This window comes from Puntigrus tetrazona, chromosome 7 (assembly GCF_018831695.1).
Source record: "Puntigrus tetrazona isolate hp1 chromosome 7, ASM1883169v1, whole genome shotgun sequence".
Lineage (NCBI taxonomy): Eukaryota > Metazoa > Chordata > Actinopteri > Cypriniformes > Cyprinidae > Puntigrus > Puntigrus tetrazona.
This window is the reverse complement of record NC_056705.1, coordinates 8,410,551-8,425,627: the sequence shown is the minus strand read 5'-3', so window position 1 is coordinate 8,425,627 and position 15,077 is coordinate 8,410,551. Positions and strand designations below refer to the sequence as shown.

At 36.7% G+C, this 15,077-nt stretch overlaps 1 protein-coding gene across 1 annotated transcript in view; it reads right to left on the bottom strand.

The window, feature by feature from the left end:
* The window catches only part of pcsk6 (proprotein convertase subtilisin/kexin type 6), a 64,443-nt gene that overhangs the window by 34,047 nt on the left and 15,319 nt on the right, over positions 1-15,077 (bottom strand). Inside the window, exons 6-11 of the mRNA XM_043243761.1 lie at positions 14,312-14,400; positions 10,251-10,423; positions 9,090-9,302; positions 5,280-5,380; positions 4,131-4,234; positions 3,203-3,320 (exon numbers count right to left, since the gene is read on the bottom strand). Coding sequence (XP_043099696.1) covers positions 3,203-3,320; positions 4,131-4,234; positions 5,280-5,380; positions 9,090-9,302; positions 10,251-10,423; positions 14,312-14,400 — 798 coding nt within the window. The remainder of the gene's footprint in view (positions 1-3,202; positions 3,321-4,130; positions 4,235-5,279; positions 5,381-9,089; positions 9,303-10,250; positions 10,424-14,311; positions 14,401-15,077) is intronic.

Here is a 15,077-nt window from a genome sequence, read left to right as displayed (position 1 = left end):
CGCTGATAGGGATGAAATACTCCTGATAACCGTTTTATTAATGACACCCATTAATAAAAAGGAGATACGCACTGCAGTAAGCCGGAAAAGAAAATGCGGCTTCTGTTTTCTCTAAAACGGTACTAAAACAAAACAGCATAAAGCTTTAAGGTCACGGTGTTTCATCATGCCCTTCAACAGATCACCACCATAATCTGCCTTTCAGTGCAGTGACAGCGCATCCTCCGAGGCCAGATATGAAAGGAGAGAAAATCCCTTTCAATATACATCAGTATTCGGACGTGCCAGCGTGAGATATCACAGTTCAAATTAGGCCACACAGAACAGTCGAGCGTTTATCAGGCCCTGGCCCCGTGCCGACGCGGCGGGAACGAAACACGGAGACAAACCAAACGTGTCTGTAAGTGCAATGCACTGCATGAACAAAAAAAAAAAACGGTAAATTCCTGTAAAAGTTGATGCTCTCAGAATCCCCTGCATTGCATTTCCAATTCAGTTTGATTTTTCTTAGACGCTTCTTCTTAGCTTTTCTTATCAGTTATGTTCATTAGGGTTGTACGTTACATGTGATGTTGTTAAATATTGCGTCTCACCGTGCCGGTGTTTAGTGTTTGTGTGATGGACGCAGAGCGCCTTCTATATACGTTCGTGTTTAAAAGCTGCTTGGACTTTCCCATCACCACCTGCAGTTGGTGGTTATCCGTGCATTTCAAAAGTAAAAAAAAGATTTCATTTTATATTTTATATTTTATACTTATTTCATTTTTTCATTTTTTACCTTTTGAATTCTGGCAACCACATTAGTTTATCATATATATATATATATATATATATATATATATATATATATATATATATATATATATATATATATATATATATATATATATATATATATATATATATATATATATATATATATATATATATATATATATATTGTTTTCTTTCTTGTTTCTTCTATAGATATATATTTTGTTTTCTATTCTGACGCTGGACGGTTGTAAAAATCATTTCACTGCATGTCATACCATGTATGTATGTGTATGTGACAAATAAAATTTGAATTTGAATTTCAGTACTTTAGTAGGTTGGTATATTAACTTTATATCGGTTAATGAAATTACGGTATTTAACTATATTATTTCACTTAAAACAGTAAAACCATAACGTTGTTACCGTATTTTTTTTTTACGGTAGAATTCTGGCAACCACAGCTGCCAGTTTTTCACTGTAAATGTTATTGGGGTTTTTTTACAGTGTACGTAACGTATTCAGCATCTAGTACGTACTCATTTTCTGATTGTGTTGCTCTGCACTGTGTTTTGTTTTAAGTATAGACTGTGTTTCATCACGGTTTGAGTCGTAAACAAACAGGAAGTGGGTCAAAAGCAAACGTTGCTTTATATCCAACTATATTTAATTCTAATGCATTACAGTTCATTACATGCTTCTATTACTATTGCATTATCAAATTCACAAGCTGTGTTTGTTGACATGACATTATCGAATTGCTGAACGAATCACTGTATTTTTATTAAATAACATTAAAAGATTACTAGATAGTGTAATGTATTGTTGATTGTTTGTCCATGTTAGTTAATACATTAAAAATGTTAACACTGTTAAGTTGTTACGTTTAGGTATTGAGTCAGATTAGGGATGTAGAATAAGGCATTAATATGTGCTTAATTATAACTCTCTAGTAATATGCATGCTAATAAGCAACTAATAGATGTAACGGTAAAATAAAGTTTTACCGTAAATTGTTACCATAAATATTAGATATGATCGAAATAAAAACAGTAACTACTGTAATAAAAATTGTTTTTGTTCACTAAAAGTATTAAGCACATTTTTATTAGCTCAAATAAAGCTAAAAATATAAATATCAGATGAAAGACTTAAAACACTTAAAAAATGTAATAAAACAAAAAAGAAACATCACCTCGGCATCTAACTGAAATTAAATTTAAAGTACTAAAATTACCAAATAATTACTAAATTTAAATTAAATAAAAATAAGTTTTGTAATCTTATAAAAACATTTAAAAAAATTATAATAATACTAAAAATTAAAAAAGCAAGAACTAAAATGAAAAATAAAAATAGTAAAAGTTCAATTCAAAATATAAATAAATATATGAGAGCATATAAACAAAAACTACAATTTAGAAAATGTAAATTTGTACATTTATGAAGTTGAATAAACGTTTTTATTGTTATCGTTAACTGAAATAAATTATACCATTCACATTACTTGAATTAAAGATAAAATAAAGCAAAATAGAAATATAAATTCTAGACGAAAAACTTAGGAACTAAAATAAAATAAGCTTAATTAATTTAGTATTAAAAAATACTAAAATCAAAATAAAAACAAATATAACAATAAATGTAAATTAAAAATATTACTGAATCATAGTATAAAAATAAAACAAAAAATAATACTGGATCAAACACAAGACCAAACTAAAATGGGTAAGGTTTTGCATAAAACATCTCCTACTTCCTTTATTTGCAGGAGATGACTACAAATTAAAATATTCCTGAAAACAGGAACACTTTGTCGCAAAGCCCAGCCGCCTGCCACAACATCTCAGTATTTCAGAGCTCTTAAAAGGTTATATAGCGGGGATCTGAACTGAAGTGTTGCACTGCACGCGTAAGTGATTCCCGGGGCTCGAGTGGACCGTCTCGACGCCTCGGCTGATTGTACATCGCTCTTCAGAGCGGCGCGACCCGCCGTGCCTCTCTGAGGCCCGATGATGATTCACGTTACGAGCTAATAACGCTTAGACGCGCTCCAGTTCCCACCGCTGCCCTCCTGATGGAAATAAATGCCTCTAATTATTCCCGTCAGAATCAGATATCGCCGGAAACGAAAAAAGCAGGATTTGTTGCGGAGACGTCCAGATTCAATTGGGATCGGGGATGATTTCAACGTCATTAAAAGCGCTTCGAACGAACGAGTTGAGACGGTAATATACAGTTGGCAGTACATACAGTCTATCTTTTGACAAAGATTTTACAGCACTTGCGATGGATCGTTCAATTGGTTTCTGCAGGGTTTGTGCATACCAATTTATAGAAAATGTAAAGTTTCATTTAAATTTGAGCGTCACTTCTGATTAATTCAACGCGTTCTAGGTGAATAGAAGCAATAGTTTTCGAGCGGAAGAGTTTTTTGGTCATCTCTCACCGGGTTCTGCGGTCAGAGCTCTTGCTGCAGGTGTGCTGAGGAGGAACGTTTCTCCACTTCTTGGCTTCCACCACCATTGCCTCGGCGTCCACCAAACCAAAGCCATACAGATGACTGACTACAACCACACACACACACACACACACACACACACCAAATATTAGCCAGGTATGGACGTCACTCAGACAGCAGAATGTCTAGACTGAAATAAAACCATTTGAACTCATTCAGAAGACATTCTCATGCTGAAATTTGTATGTATCAAATATGAAAATTCACAAAAAAGTACAATTATTTGACAAATACACTTAATCATATTTCTGAAAATGTAGGGGTAGTTTTCAGGGAACTAATTTTTCTTAAACCACGGGTAAATTTTTTTTTAAGTAAAAAAATTTGCCAATGAAGAAAGAAAAACAAACATAATATTAAAGATATTCCCTTAAATTAAAGAGATTAAAATGAGAATCCTGTCGTCGTTTACTCAACCACGTGTTCTCACAAAACTTTGTTTCTTTCTTCCGCTGATCCACCGACGTCCATAGCGTATTTTTATTTATTTTTTTGCTTAATATTTGTGTTATTAGCGGAAGAAAAAAACTCACTGGCTTGGAGCAATACGAGAGTGAGCGAATGATGACAGATTTTTCATTCATGGGTCTTATCATCTTGCGCAGTAACTAACAAAATAAAGATTTCTGACATATTTTTGAAATTCGTATTGGAAAACAAGACAGAAATACTTAATAAAAAACAAACAAACTCGATGTTCTGTTCCACTAAAAAGGGTTGCATGACATTATCATGTGTTTGAAATGCACCATATGAAATCATTATTATATGACGCTTCACTTCTGTATCAGTGGGAAAAAAAAAAGAATTGCAATACATTAAATACATTTAAAGTAAAAATCAGGCAGGTGTTCACCTTTGTGTCCGGCTGCATTGGTTTTCCAGTCACTGGCTTTCAGGTGAGCCTGCCTGGACGTCTTCACCAGAAGATGCTGGACATCCCTCCAGGTTATCAGAGGACTGAAACGGGAAATAAAAGGCTTTTCATGCTCTATTGAAAAGTGCTGTCCTCCGTACAGCAGCAGCTACTTCGTTTAGCATTTTGCATTTCAAATGTTAAGGGATTTTTGGACCGAATCCCATTTTTGCTTCCCGTTTGTACGGGCTTTCGGGACACTCATTCGTTTTAGTTTAACAAGTGCATCCTAGCAGGTAACAGCTCTCTACACATACCGCCGTCATCTGTCTCGTGGGTCTCATGCACAGACAAACGCGTGAAAAGATCACGTCAGGTTCAATAACAGCGCTCCGCTCGCGTGATAGATTAGCGGCTGACGCATGATTGCGCTAAATTGAATTTCAGTCCTGAAAGCCTTCACAAGCAGAGAATCTGAAATTGCATTCAATTTCCTTAATATTTTAGGTTTACTTTACTCTTATGGATGAAGGAGGTTTTGTCAGGGTGCCATAATAATAATAATAGTATTATATGTTAATAATTTAAGCAAAAACCATTTGTTTTTAAATGTCTAAAAGATATAAATCAGAGATGTGACTTCAAAAACACAGCTACAGAAAACCCGAGGAGTAACTATGAAGCGCAAGTGTTAAAGGGACAGTTAACTTACTGTAAAAATTATTTATTTCAAATGTCACTTAACTAAACGCAAGCGATTGCTGATTTGACTGCAACACACGAGAACGAAACCTGGACTCAAGTTTCATATTTGACGAATTTTGCACAATCTACGCTTTCATTGAACTAAACTGAATCCAACTGGAGCTTAATATTGACAATATTCTCTTTTTTACAGATTTTGAAGTCGTCCCATGTTTGAAGGCGCTCACATCAACGATTCTTATTTCTCCGTCTATAACCCCAAAGCCGATTTAAAACAGCACGCATTGCGGAAAGAGAGGTAAGAAACCAGGAAAACTGCCTGCGTGAAAATAGAAAGACTTTTCAAAATACCTTCTTAGGTTTGGAACAACGTAGCGGGAATAATTGATCTCTTTCGGCCAATAAAAGTATAAAAAGTGCATATAAAAAAAGCTGAAAACTGACTTTGCCTCGAGAGCGAGGGCGATGACGCCCGCCACCATCGGAGCGGATACAGAGGTGCCCGTGTGTCCATCGGTACATCTCTGACGCAAGTCTGTGGTCACCTGGTACCAGAAACACACAAATACAGAGCATGAGAGAGCTGTTCACTTCAGTTCAGATGCAGAAAAGTGGACATTTTCATATTTTGCCCTTTAAGTCTTAATATGAACAGTTACAGTCTACTAGACCTTCATGTCTTCCGTTTAAGTCCTCCTTAATAAAATTAACATTTGCTGAAAGCGTACTCATGTCGTCCAAGATATAGATGAGTTCGTTTCGAGAATGTAGCATTTCTCCAAAGCAAGTGAATGGGTGCCGTCGGAAGGAGAGTCCAAACATCACACCACTCCAGTCCATCAGTCTGAAGCTGAATGTTTGTAAGAAACAAATCCATCATGAAGATGCCGCCGGATGCCGGCCAAAACGTCCCTAAAAGCACTTCCTCCAGTGAAAAAGCCCACCTCCTGTTTTCTTTTCACACCACATACATTTGTTTTGAACCGTTTCTGCCTGCAAACAGTGCTTGATCTGTGCATATTTCTCTCCTGATTCAGACGAGATTACTTTTTCACAGAAAGCAAAATTATAAAACACCAACATTTTAACCAGAAGCAATGGTTTTGTTTAAAACATATTAAACGATCGATTGGTTTCTTACAAACGCGCATCTTTTCGATTCACAAAACGTTAACTGATGGATTACTGTGACGTTTTTAGCATCAGTTTGGACTCTCATTCTGACGGCACCCATTCACTGCAGAGCATCCAAACATGCTCTGATGATGAAATAAACTTGACCACCTCTACTGAGAAAATGCTCAGTAAATTGTAATTTCTGGGTGAACTATTCCTTTAAAACGTTCAGCTATCGTCTGAAAGAATGCGCTTCCGTGACTGTGACGGGACGAGCGGTTTTCTGCAAAGCGCTCTGTAAATATTTCGCCGTTTTGGTTTTCTGGGAAACAGCGGGTCACCCACAGAGCTGCTCTGGTAGCCCGCAGGCAGAGAGAGCGAGCGCTCGAGTGTGTCTTCAATCAAACATGAGCTTGATTACACTGGCGTTTCTCAAAAGGACAAACATGAATGGGGTCAGTGCCACCGACGGGGTCCTGAGGAAGATGCTGAGATTGGAGACACATGCCGTTGGACGAGATGTGTGCGTGTCGGGGGGTTTACGTCCGCGTCTAAAAAACAGCGCTCAGGAAATAAACAAGACAATGCTAGACATGCTAGTTTTATGAAGACATGTGGGAAAAGCGTCAACAGACGTCTCGTGAACCACGTGCTCTGCATGCTTAAGGGAATTTAAGAGGTTTTAAAAAAAAGAAATTTAAGACATTAAAAAAAAAAAAAAATCTACAATGAATTACCATTTAAAGTAGAATCATTAAAGAATAAAAAATAAATAAATAAAAAAAATCACATAGTATGTTTTTAACAGTAAAACTAAATTGTGATTGGTTGAAAACAAATAATGATCTATGCATAAAAAAAAAAAAATATATATATATATATATATATATGTATCTCACTAAATGGAAACTTCATTTTAAAGTAGAATCATTAAAGAATAAAAAAATAAATAAAAAAATCACATAGTATGTTTTTAACAGTAAAACTAAATTGTGATTGAATCATCTGAGGGTTGAAAACAAATAATGATCTATGCATAAAAAAAAAAAAATAATATATATATATATATATATATATATATATATATATATATATATATATAAATGGAAATATATATTATATATATATATATTATGTAAAATGAAACATTTTATCTCATATTTTGTAAGATGCGAGCATTGCATACAGGAATAAAGGGAAAACTGAATGTGTCTGGTTGCACTGAATATAAAACATTATAATTAAAGATTATACATAAACAAAAATGAATGCATGGATTCAGCATTGAAAATAAGACAGCATTCATATTCATATTATGAAGAAAATAAATGCGGGTCTATTCTGATTTTCAATTCATGGCAATCCTGCACGATTTAAAATATCACTCAACGCAGTTTGGGGGACGATTTCCACGCCGACGTTTTTCTAAAAGTAAACTTTTAGCGCGAGTAACACGGCGGCGCTTGCTTTAGCAGCTTCACAAATAAAACCACACAGCGTTCACGCTTTAAACCTCACATAAAAGCATTTATTTTTACTAAATCGTTTCTAACACTAAACAAAATTTACGTGAGAGGCAAGAAGAGGAATCCCGTCACGCGTGTGTAAATGAGCTCTTAAGCCCTCGACTACTAACCAAACGCCAAAAGAAAAGCAAAAACCCACAGTAGTCATTCTTAAGGATAATGTCATAATCTGCTCTGCTGGAAGAGAAAGCAAATACCACCAAAAAAAAAACCCGTCCGATTTTCTTTATCCTCGATAGCACCCTGTGGTTTTTCCTGCGTATGGGTGCCAGACCAAACATTTAGCCCCAGTCTTTTTTCCAACCGTCTCATTTCATCAATAGATATTTGCGGAAAGAGCCAAACAACAAGAGCTCGGCTGTGTTAGCAGGATGAGCAAGATGATCTGGGACGGGAGATCTATAGAGGATGACTGAGGTTTGGCAGATTCGGAGTAGCGTACATATACAACAACGTCTCTGGTCAAGAGATGATGGATCTCTGCATCAGTGTTGGGATTTCTCAACCCTTTTTATACTCGTAAGGCAGTAAAAACGCATTTTAATGCTTATAAATCTAACAGCGCGTTTATTTGGACGAACGGTCAGATGTTTAATACTTAAAAAAAGGGGTGAAGGAGGAACGAAAGATGTAATTAAGATGAATCGTAAGACACAATATGTGGCATCAAAAGAGCAAACGACCCAATAAAGCGGAGAAACCTACTTACGAGGCCAAAAGCAAGACGAGGACAAAAGGTTGAGCGGATGACAGATGGAGAAGACAAACGGAGTACACAGAGATACAAGCTTAAAGAGGTCATGTCTTGGAAAAACACGCTTTTCTTGTGCTCTTTTAAAATTGAAAAGCTCAATTTGTCCCGGTGCATCTCAATCGGTTTTGCCTCAGGGCGCGAGAAGCATCACGATAGAGCAGCAAAAACGGTTATTGTACAAAAGTAAGCAAAATGTACTAAACATCATCGAGTTGCAGTGATTACCAGGAGATGCACAGGCCCAACAATATGCAAAATATCAGGAAAGAGGCTGAATGGGAAAACTGAGTAATTAAGGCTGAACAATTGAGAAGTATTGAGAAAAAATACATTAGGGTCTTGGTTGCTAATTAGTGCAAATGCATGTTGTTCATTTGAAAAAAAAAGCAGCAAATCAGCATGTTAGACTGATTTCTGAAGGATCATGTGACACTGAAGACTGGAGAAATGATGCTGAAAATTCAGATTTGATCAAAGGAATAAATTACATTTTTAAACGTATTCAAATACAAAATGGTACTTTTGAATTATAAAAATATATAAGAATTTTTCGAACAAATAAATGCCTTTGGTGAGGCCGAAATTCTTGTCACTAAAAATAAACGTGACCTCACATTGAGTCAATCACGTTTACACACTGCCCCCGAAACGTTTGCCAATCGAAAAAACGGACGGTGACATTGCGTTAGGAAACGATGACAACCACGAGAAAAAGAAAAGAAAAAGACTCTGTGTGCAAGGTCTTTTAACCTTAATGACATATGGAAACACTCGAACTAGTACCGCCGCAAAACATCGTTATAAGTGGAACGCATGAGCTTTCTTGTGGTGGTCTGACAGATGAACGGGCGACTTAACTATTTTGCGGTCGTAGAACTCTCCGCTGCTGTAGGTGGTGGCGAGGGTGGAGGAGCAGACCTCCAGGTACCAGGGCTTGTTGCCGTTCTCGGTGCTGCTGCTGACGGAGATGGTGTAGATGCTGTTGGTGTAGCCGTCGCAGGAGCAGTGGTCGCCCTGACGGCCCCCGTTACCAGACGCCCAAACAAAGATGGAGCCGAGACCCTTACGGCCCTGCACATGAAAACACCGGTGTTCATCTGCCATTATTAATATTAAAAGGAAAAAGCACGCTCAGCTGTTATAAATTCGCTGTAAACCACGGCTTCCTGGGGCTTACGGCTTTTATAAATTGGTTACTCCATATATTTAGCAGGGTTTCACAATATAAAACAATGCAAATAAAATGTAACGACACTAATAGAAGCATTATTACAATAATAACGTTCCTTATAAATGGAGTGCAAGTGGTTGCCGAGCAACAAATGTACGTAAAGTAACAGCTTCGAATACAGCCAATCAGAATCAAGGACTGCAACTATCCGCTTTATGTATTAATATGTTGCATTAGCTTTCATTTTTATATCTCCACTTTCATTTTAATGTTACATTTATTTATTTATTTTGTTTTTGCTAATTTGTTTAGATTTTTATTAATCTTGCTTGCAATATTTATAAGTAGCTTTTTCATTTTAATATTTTAAATGATCTAAATTTACATTTTTTTAATTTTCATTAACTTTTTTTTTTTTATATATATTTTAAAACTTTTTTCCAATTACTGGAAATAACAATGCGATAACAACACTTCCCACGGCAGACAGAAAATACATTTCCTTAATATTTAACCTACTAGATTTTGGATTTTTACTGGATTGGATTTTTACTTTTTATTGGATTGTATTTGATTTTGGAAAAACACACTTCAATACACGGTTAGATTGTACTCTAAGCATGTTATATCTAATAATACGAAAACATTTTCACCGTTACAGTAATAAAAAGAAATGATCTCGCCCAAACCCTGACAAAACCATCGTACCGCACTAGTCCGGATCAGCTTTAGACAAAATCTCCCCTTCCAAATGCTGTGGTTTCAATTAAGTCTTAAATATAACAAACCAGACAATGACGGTTACTCAATGCTAAATTCCCATTTGTGTGCGAGTTTGAGAAAACAACCTTTTTAATTCCCAGTTCAAAGGCTTGTTTGGCCAGAGGCCCCGGCCCGTCCACGGTCTTCCCGTCATCGTCAGGGCCCCAGCTGGCACTGTAAATGTCGATGTAGTCTGGCCTTATTCCCAGAGACTTGGCCTCCACCACATCAGTCACGTCTCCATCAAGCATTCGGACACCTTCGAGAAAAAGTTCATCCAAAAAATGAACAAATACAGTCGTTGTACAATCAAGCCGACGCCGTTCCAGACCTGCGTTATTTTCTTTTCTCTGTGAAACTCAAATTGAGACGCTGAGAATGAGATCCAGGCTCGCATGCAACGTTAGCAGATGGCGATTTTCACTGCCAAGATCCAAAATGCACCGTGAAAGTCGTCTAGTGCGCACTAAACTGACCCCTCGCAAAGATAAATGCCATTCGGGGTTAAAAAACATGCCATTTAGTGTCCAAAAAAGCACCAACAGTGTTCGACTTAGTGGAAAAAAGTGCATTTTTTCCATTTATGCAATGGATCAAACGGAGACGGAGACAAACCCGCACAGAATCATACGCCATATGTTTACTAACGAACACAAATTTTACAATTAAAGTCTATTGTGCTCTATTGCAGTGAGATGTTTCCAAACGCCTTGACAATCTGCTCTCTTTCTCCTCGTTCAATAATTAAACTACAGCTTCATTTCCTGTTCCTGCTCTTTATTCTCAAAGCAGAAAGCCTACGAAATTCTTTCATATCTCGAGAGTGTAGGTTTTCATCTACAGTAAACCTTTTACTTATTACATTTGAAGGATTTACTTTGCATTTTTTGGTAGAATTTACTCGTATAAAAAAGTTCCGAAGACATGAACTCGAAAATGAACCGCTGCAACTTGTTTGTGGGATGATTGCAATGCATTTATACAACAATTGACTTTTTGCACACAATTCTTATATAACAATTAAAACTCCTTTTCATACACATACATAAGAAAAAACGAACTGGGAGTTGTAAAGAAAAAACGACAACTCGTACTCGTAAGTTTATAACTAGTAATAAACTCGCAATTCTCAGAAAGTAAGTGTGAATTGTGAGATAAAGGGTAAAAAAAATAAATTAAGATATATTTTATTTCATGATGGAATCTCAGAATTGTGAGAAAGTCCGGATTTTGAATTATTGCGTGGCATAAATGAAGTAAAAAGACTGGAAACGTGCTCGATTGATCTTGATTTAAAATGAGATTTTTTTACGGTGTAGTTTCATGTGCTTCGTCCCTGCTAATAGTTCGGATTGAAACCTACAGCCTCTTAGCTGCCGGCCAAGATGCTCGATGGACTCCGGCATAAAGAATCTGCTTAATTCAGACAGTCGATAAGTCTGCCATAACATAATCACCAACGTGTGTGTTTGTTTTCCAGCGCGCCGTAGTGTGAGAACGTGTGTGCGTGCGTTATTATTTCTAACACCATTCGAGTTTCCCTTCCTTGAAACACCTCTGAGGAAACGCAGGAGGCTCAACACTTCTCTACCGTTCCTCTCGCTTCTAACAAGCCGCATCACACCTCGAATCGATTCCTCGACTTCTCAAACAGCACCGAGCAAACACTTTTTTTCCTGAACCGCAGAGCGGGAGAACTAATCATTTCTGCATTTCTAATTACGGTTAAGGGACGCGAAGTTCTGCGCAGCAGCCAAAGCGAGGCCCGCTCAGATTAGAAATGTCATTAGGAGGCGATGAAGTCATTGGCTTGAATCTGACGCGTATTAGCTTTGGCGGCGTTTCGGTGATTAAGCAGAGGAAAAAAGAAGAAGAAGTCAACCGCCGAGCCAAAAGACCTAAAGTACATCTTTCATTGTGCTAATCTGTCTGCATCAGGCTCGGGAAAACGAGCGACTCTCTTTCAGACATCGCTCCAAAGTCCTTAAGAGGAATATTTTGCTGACAGCACTTTGCAATGGAGATACGTTACGAGATGCGCGGCCGGCATTTCAATGGGGAGCGAGTCAATCATCCGGCCACTTCAAAACGTGGTTATTAATGGCATTTGACCCTAAAAACGTCAGTACACGCATCTTATCGAGGAAAACGGATGATAAATTATGCAAAAAGCTATCCGCTAATCCAGTCAACAAACTCTTTTCTATCCCTGCACGCAATAAACACGACAGTTGAGACTAATGATTATTTCGGTGATCGATTAATGATAAGATTTTAAAAGTTAGCTCCTGTATTTTATTTTATTTTATTGCATAAATACAATATAACTACGAACACCGGACATGCCGTTTATAAAAAAAGAAAATAAAAGGTTCTGAAGGCGGTTTAAATTACGATATTAAAAGAGATACGATTGTAATAAAGGCGACATGACTTATTTTATTTTAATATTTTAAGAAAATATTATTTCATTCTACTGTTCTGCTCATTTCCACATTAAACTTTAATGCCAGTGAAAATTGTTTCAAAGCAAATGCTTTTTTGTGCATTAAATAAACACCTTGGTTCTCCTATATGGATCTTATTAGTCCACTTTAGACATTTTACTAACAGCAAGTAACTCTGCAACTACATGTCGACCAGCAGTCATTCGAGTATTAGTAGACTGCCTGTTTAATGTCTTATAACACTTTATTTTAATGGGTCCACAACATATTGAGTAACTTTGCAAGTATGCTTATACTACTAACCCTAAACCTGCCTTAACACTCTGGACATGTAGCTGCAAGCTAATAGGAATCAGTTGACGTGTAGTTAAAGTAGTAGAATGTCTAGACTATCAAAATAAAGTGAACTGAAAATGATGATGCTTAAAAAAAAATTGAGAAAAAAAACAATGCAATGACTAGGTCTGATCAAATGAATTAACTGAATTAAAACTGTCCAAAATACAGTAAATTATAGGAGGAGAAGCACTGACCGCTAAAATGTTGCATCCAATAAAAATGCATCCAATGCATTTATTTACTTAAACCTTTTTAGTTGCATTAACTTACTGTTGAGTGGAACGTAAACTGAAATTGTGCCTTAAGCGATTTTAAAATGAAGTTGTAGTTACTTAAACTGTCTTGGAAATTGGTGAGAGTGTGCTGGATGAGGAGAGTGCACGCTGAAACCCAGTGTTTGTACTGAAGGAAACACCTGTTTAATACCGTTTAATACATTTTCTGTTAGGCAGATGTTTTTGTGGTTTGCGCTGAAAAGACTAATGAATGCAAACGTTACATTGATTCCATTAACACGTTATTTCTCCGAGCGTTCAAGAGTCCAAGTGAGCGCTTTAAATGAATAGTTTGTTGGAGAAACGTATAATATTCCAGCACCAACACTTCACCTGTTGTGGATTTTAATATTTTTGAGGTGGGTCCACAAACAGCGCGGGTTATGAAATTATTCGAGCATGAAGAGCTCTGCTGTAAAAGTCGCGTTTTACGGCTTTCCCTCAAACCTCCGCCACAGGCCAAGCGGTTTAATGAATGAAAGCAAATGAATGCGACTCCTACTTGGCTCCCAATAAAGAGCCTCGCATATCCTCCCTATCCCGTGCTCGCAGTTGCGTGGCTAAACTTTACGCGTTTGGCATATGGTGCGACTGGAACAAGACGGACAGAAACCCCGCCAAGTCCGAGCAAAGGATGCATTTGTCGGCCCTGCCACCTGCGAGCACAATGAAGAAATATTCCCGTCTTCCAACGCAGCTGCGGGCCTGAACAAAACGGCCCCAGATGGCTGATGGCATATCATGAAATCCGCTTTTTGATTAAAACTGATCGGCCTTTTCATAGGATTAATTGCTTATGAGCGCATGAATGTCGGCCGGCTCACTGTCCACTAAATTAATGAACTCTCCGAGCAGAGGTGGGCAGGAGCGCGGGCATCTCGCCGCTTTAATCCTGTGCACACATGCGGAATAATCCTGTCTTATCTGCTCCAACTGCGTCTGAAACCTGTTGCTCGATCAGGGTTTAGCCACTTGCGGCAATTGGTCAGTTTTGCTGATCCGTGTGTGCGCGGTCTGAAACTGAAATAGCATCTGACATTTCTGAGAAAACAAGGAGAGCGTGGAAGTAAACAGACCGAGGCGTACCTCCTATACGGGCGTTGTAGGCTATACCCACAATGCAGTGCGAGTTGTTGGCCACAGCAGCGACTTCCCCAGCACATCGAGTCCCGTGTCTGGAAAGCAAATAAAGACAAGAAGAATTGGCACGTTGGTGTGAGCTTGAGTTTGATCAGAATTTTGAACATTTCTCGATATGTTTTTTGACCTCTTCGCACTACTAAAAAAAAAAAAAACAATACGCTCTGCTTCTGATTCAAGCCATAGGGATATATGGCCTAGATTCAAAGGTTTGAGGTCATTACGATTTTTTTAATGATTTGGAAAATTTCTTACGCTCTGGCTGCATTTGATTAAAATCAATGTTGCATAGATAATAACAAAATATTGCTACACTGGGTTTTTACAGTGAAGTAAATCTACAACCATAAAAATATATCTTATAATGCCATTATAAAAATATTTACACAGATAATTTATATATAAAAAAAAAAATAAATAAAATATATATATATATATATATATATATATATATATATATATATATATATATATATATATATATATATATATATATATATATATATATATATATATATATATATATATATTTTTTTTTTTTTTTTTTAATTAATTTTTTACTAAATAAAACAATAGATACTCTCTCTATATAAAAGCAGCCCAATGATACTAAAATAAAGTATTATATATACATCATTACTACCCCTAGTATTTTTTATTTTATATACATTTCATATATATATATTTTTTGAAGACATTTATTGTGCTCATC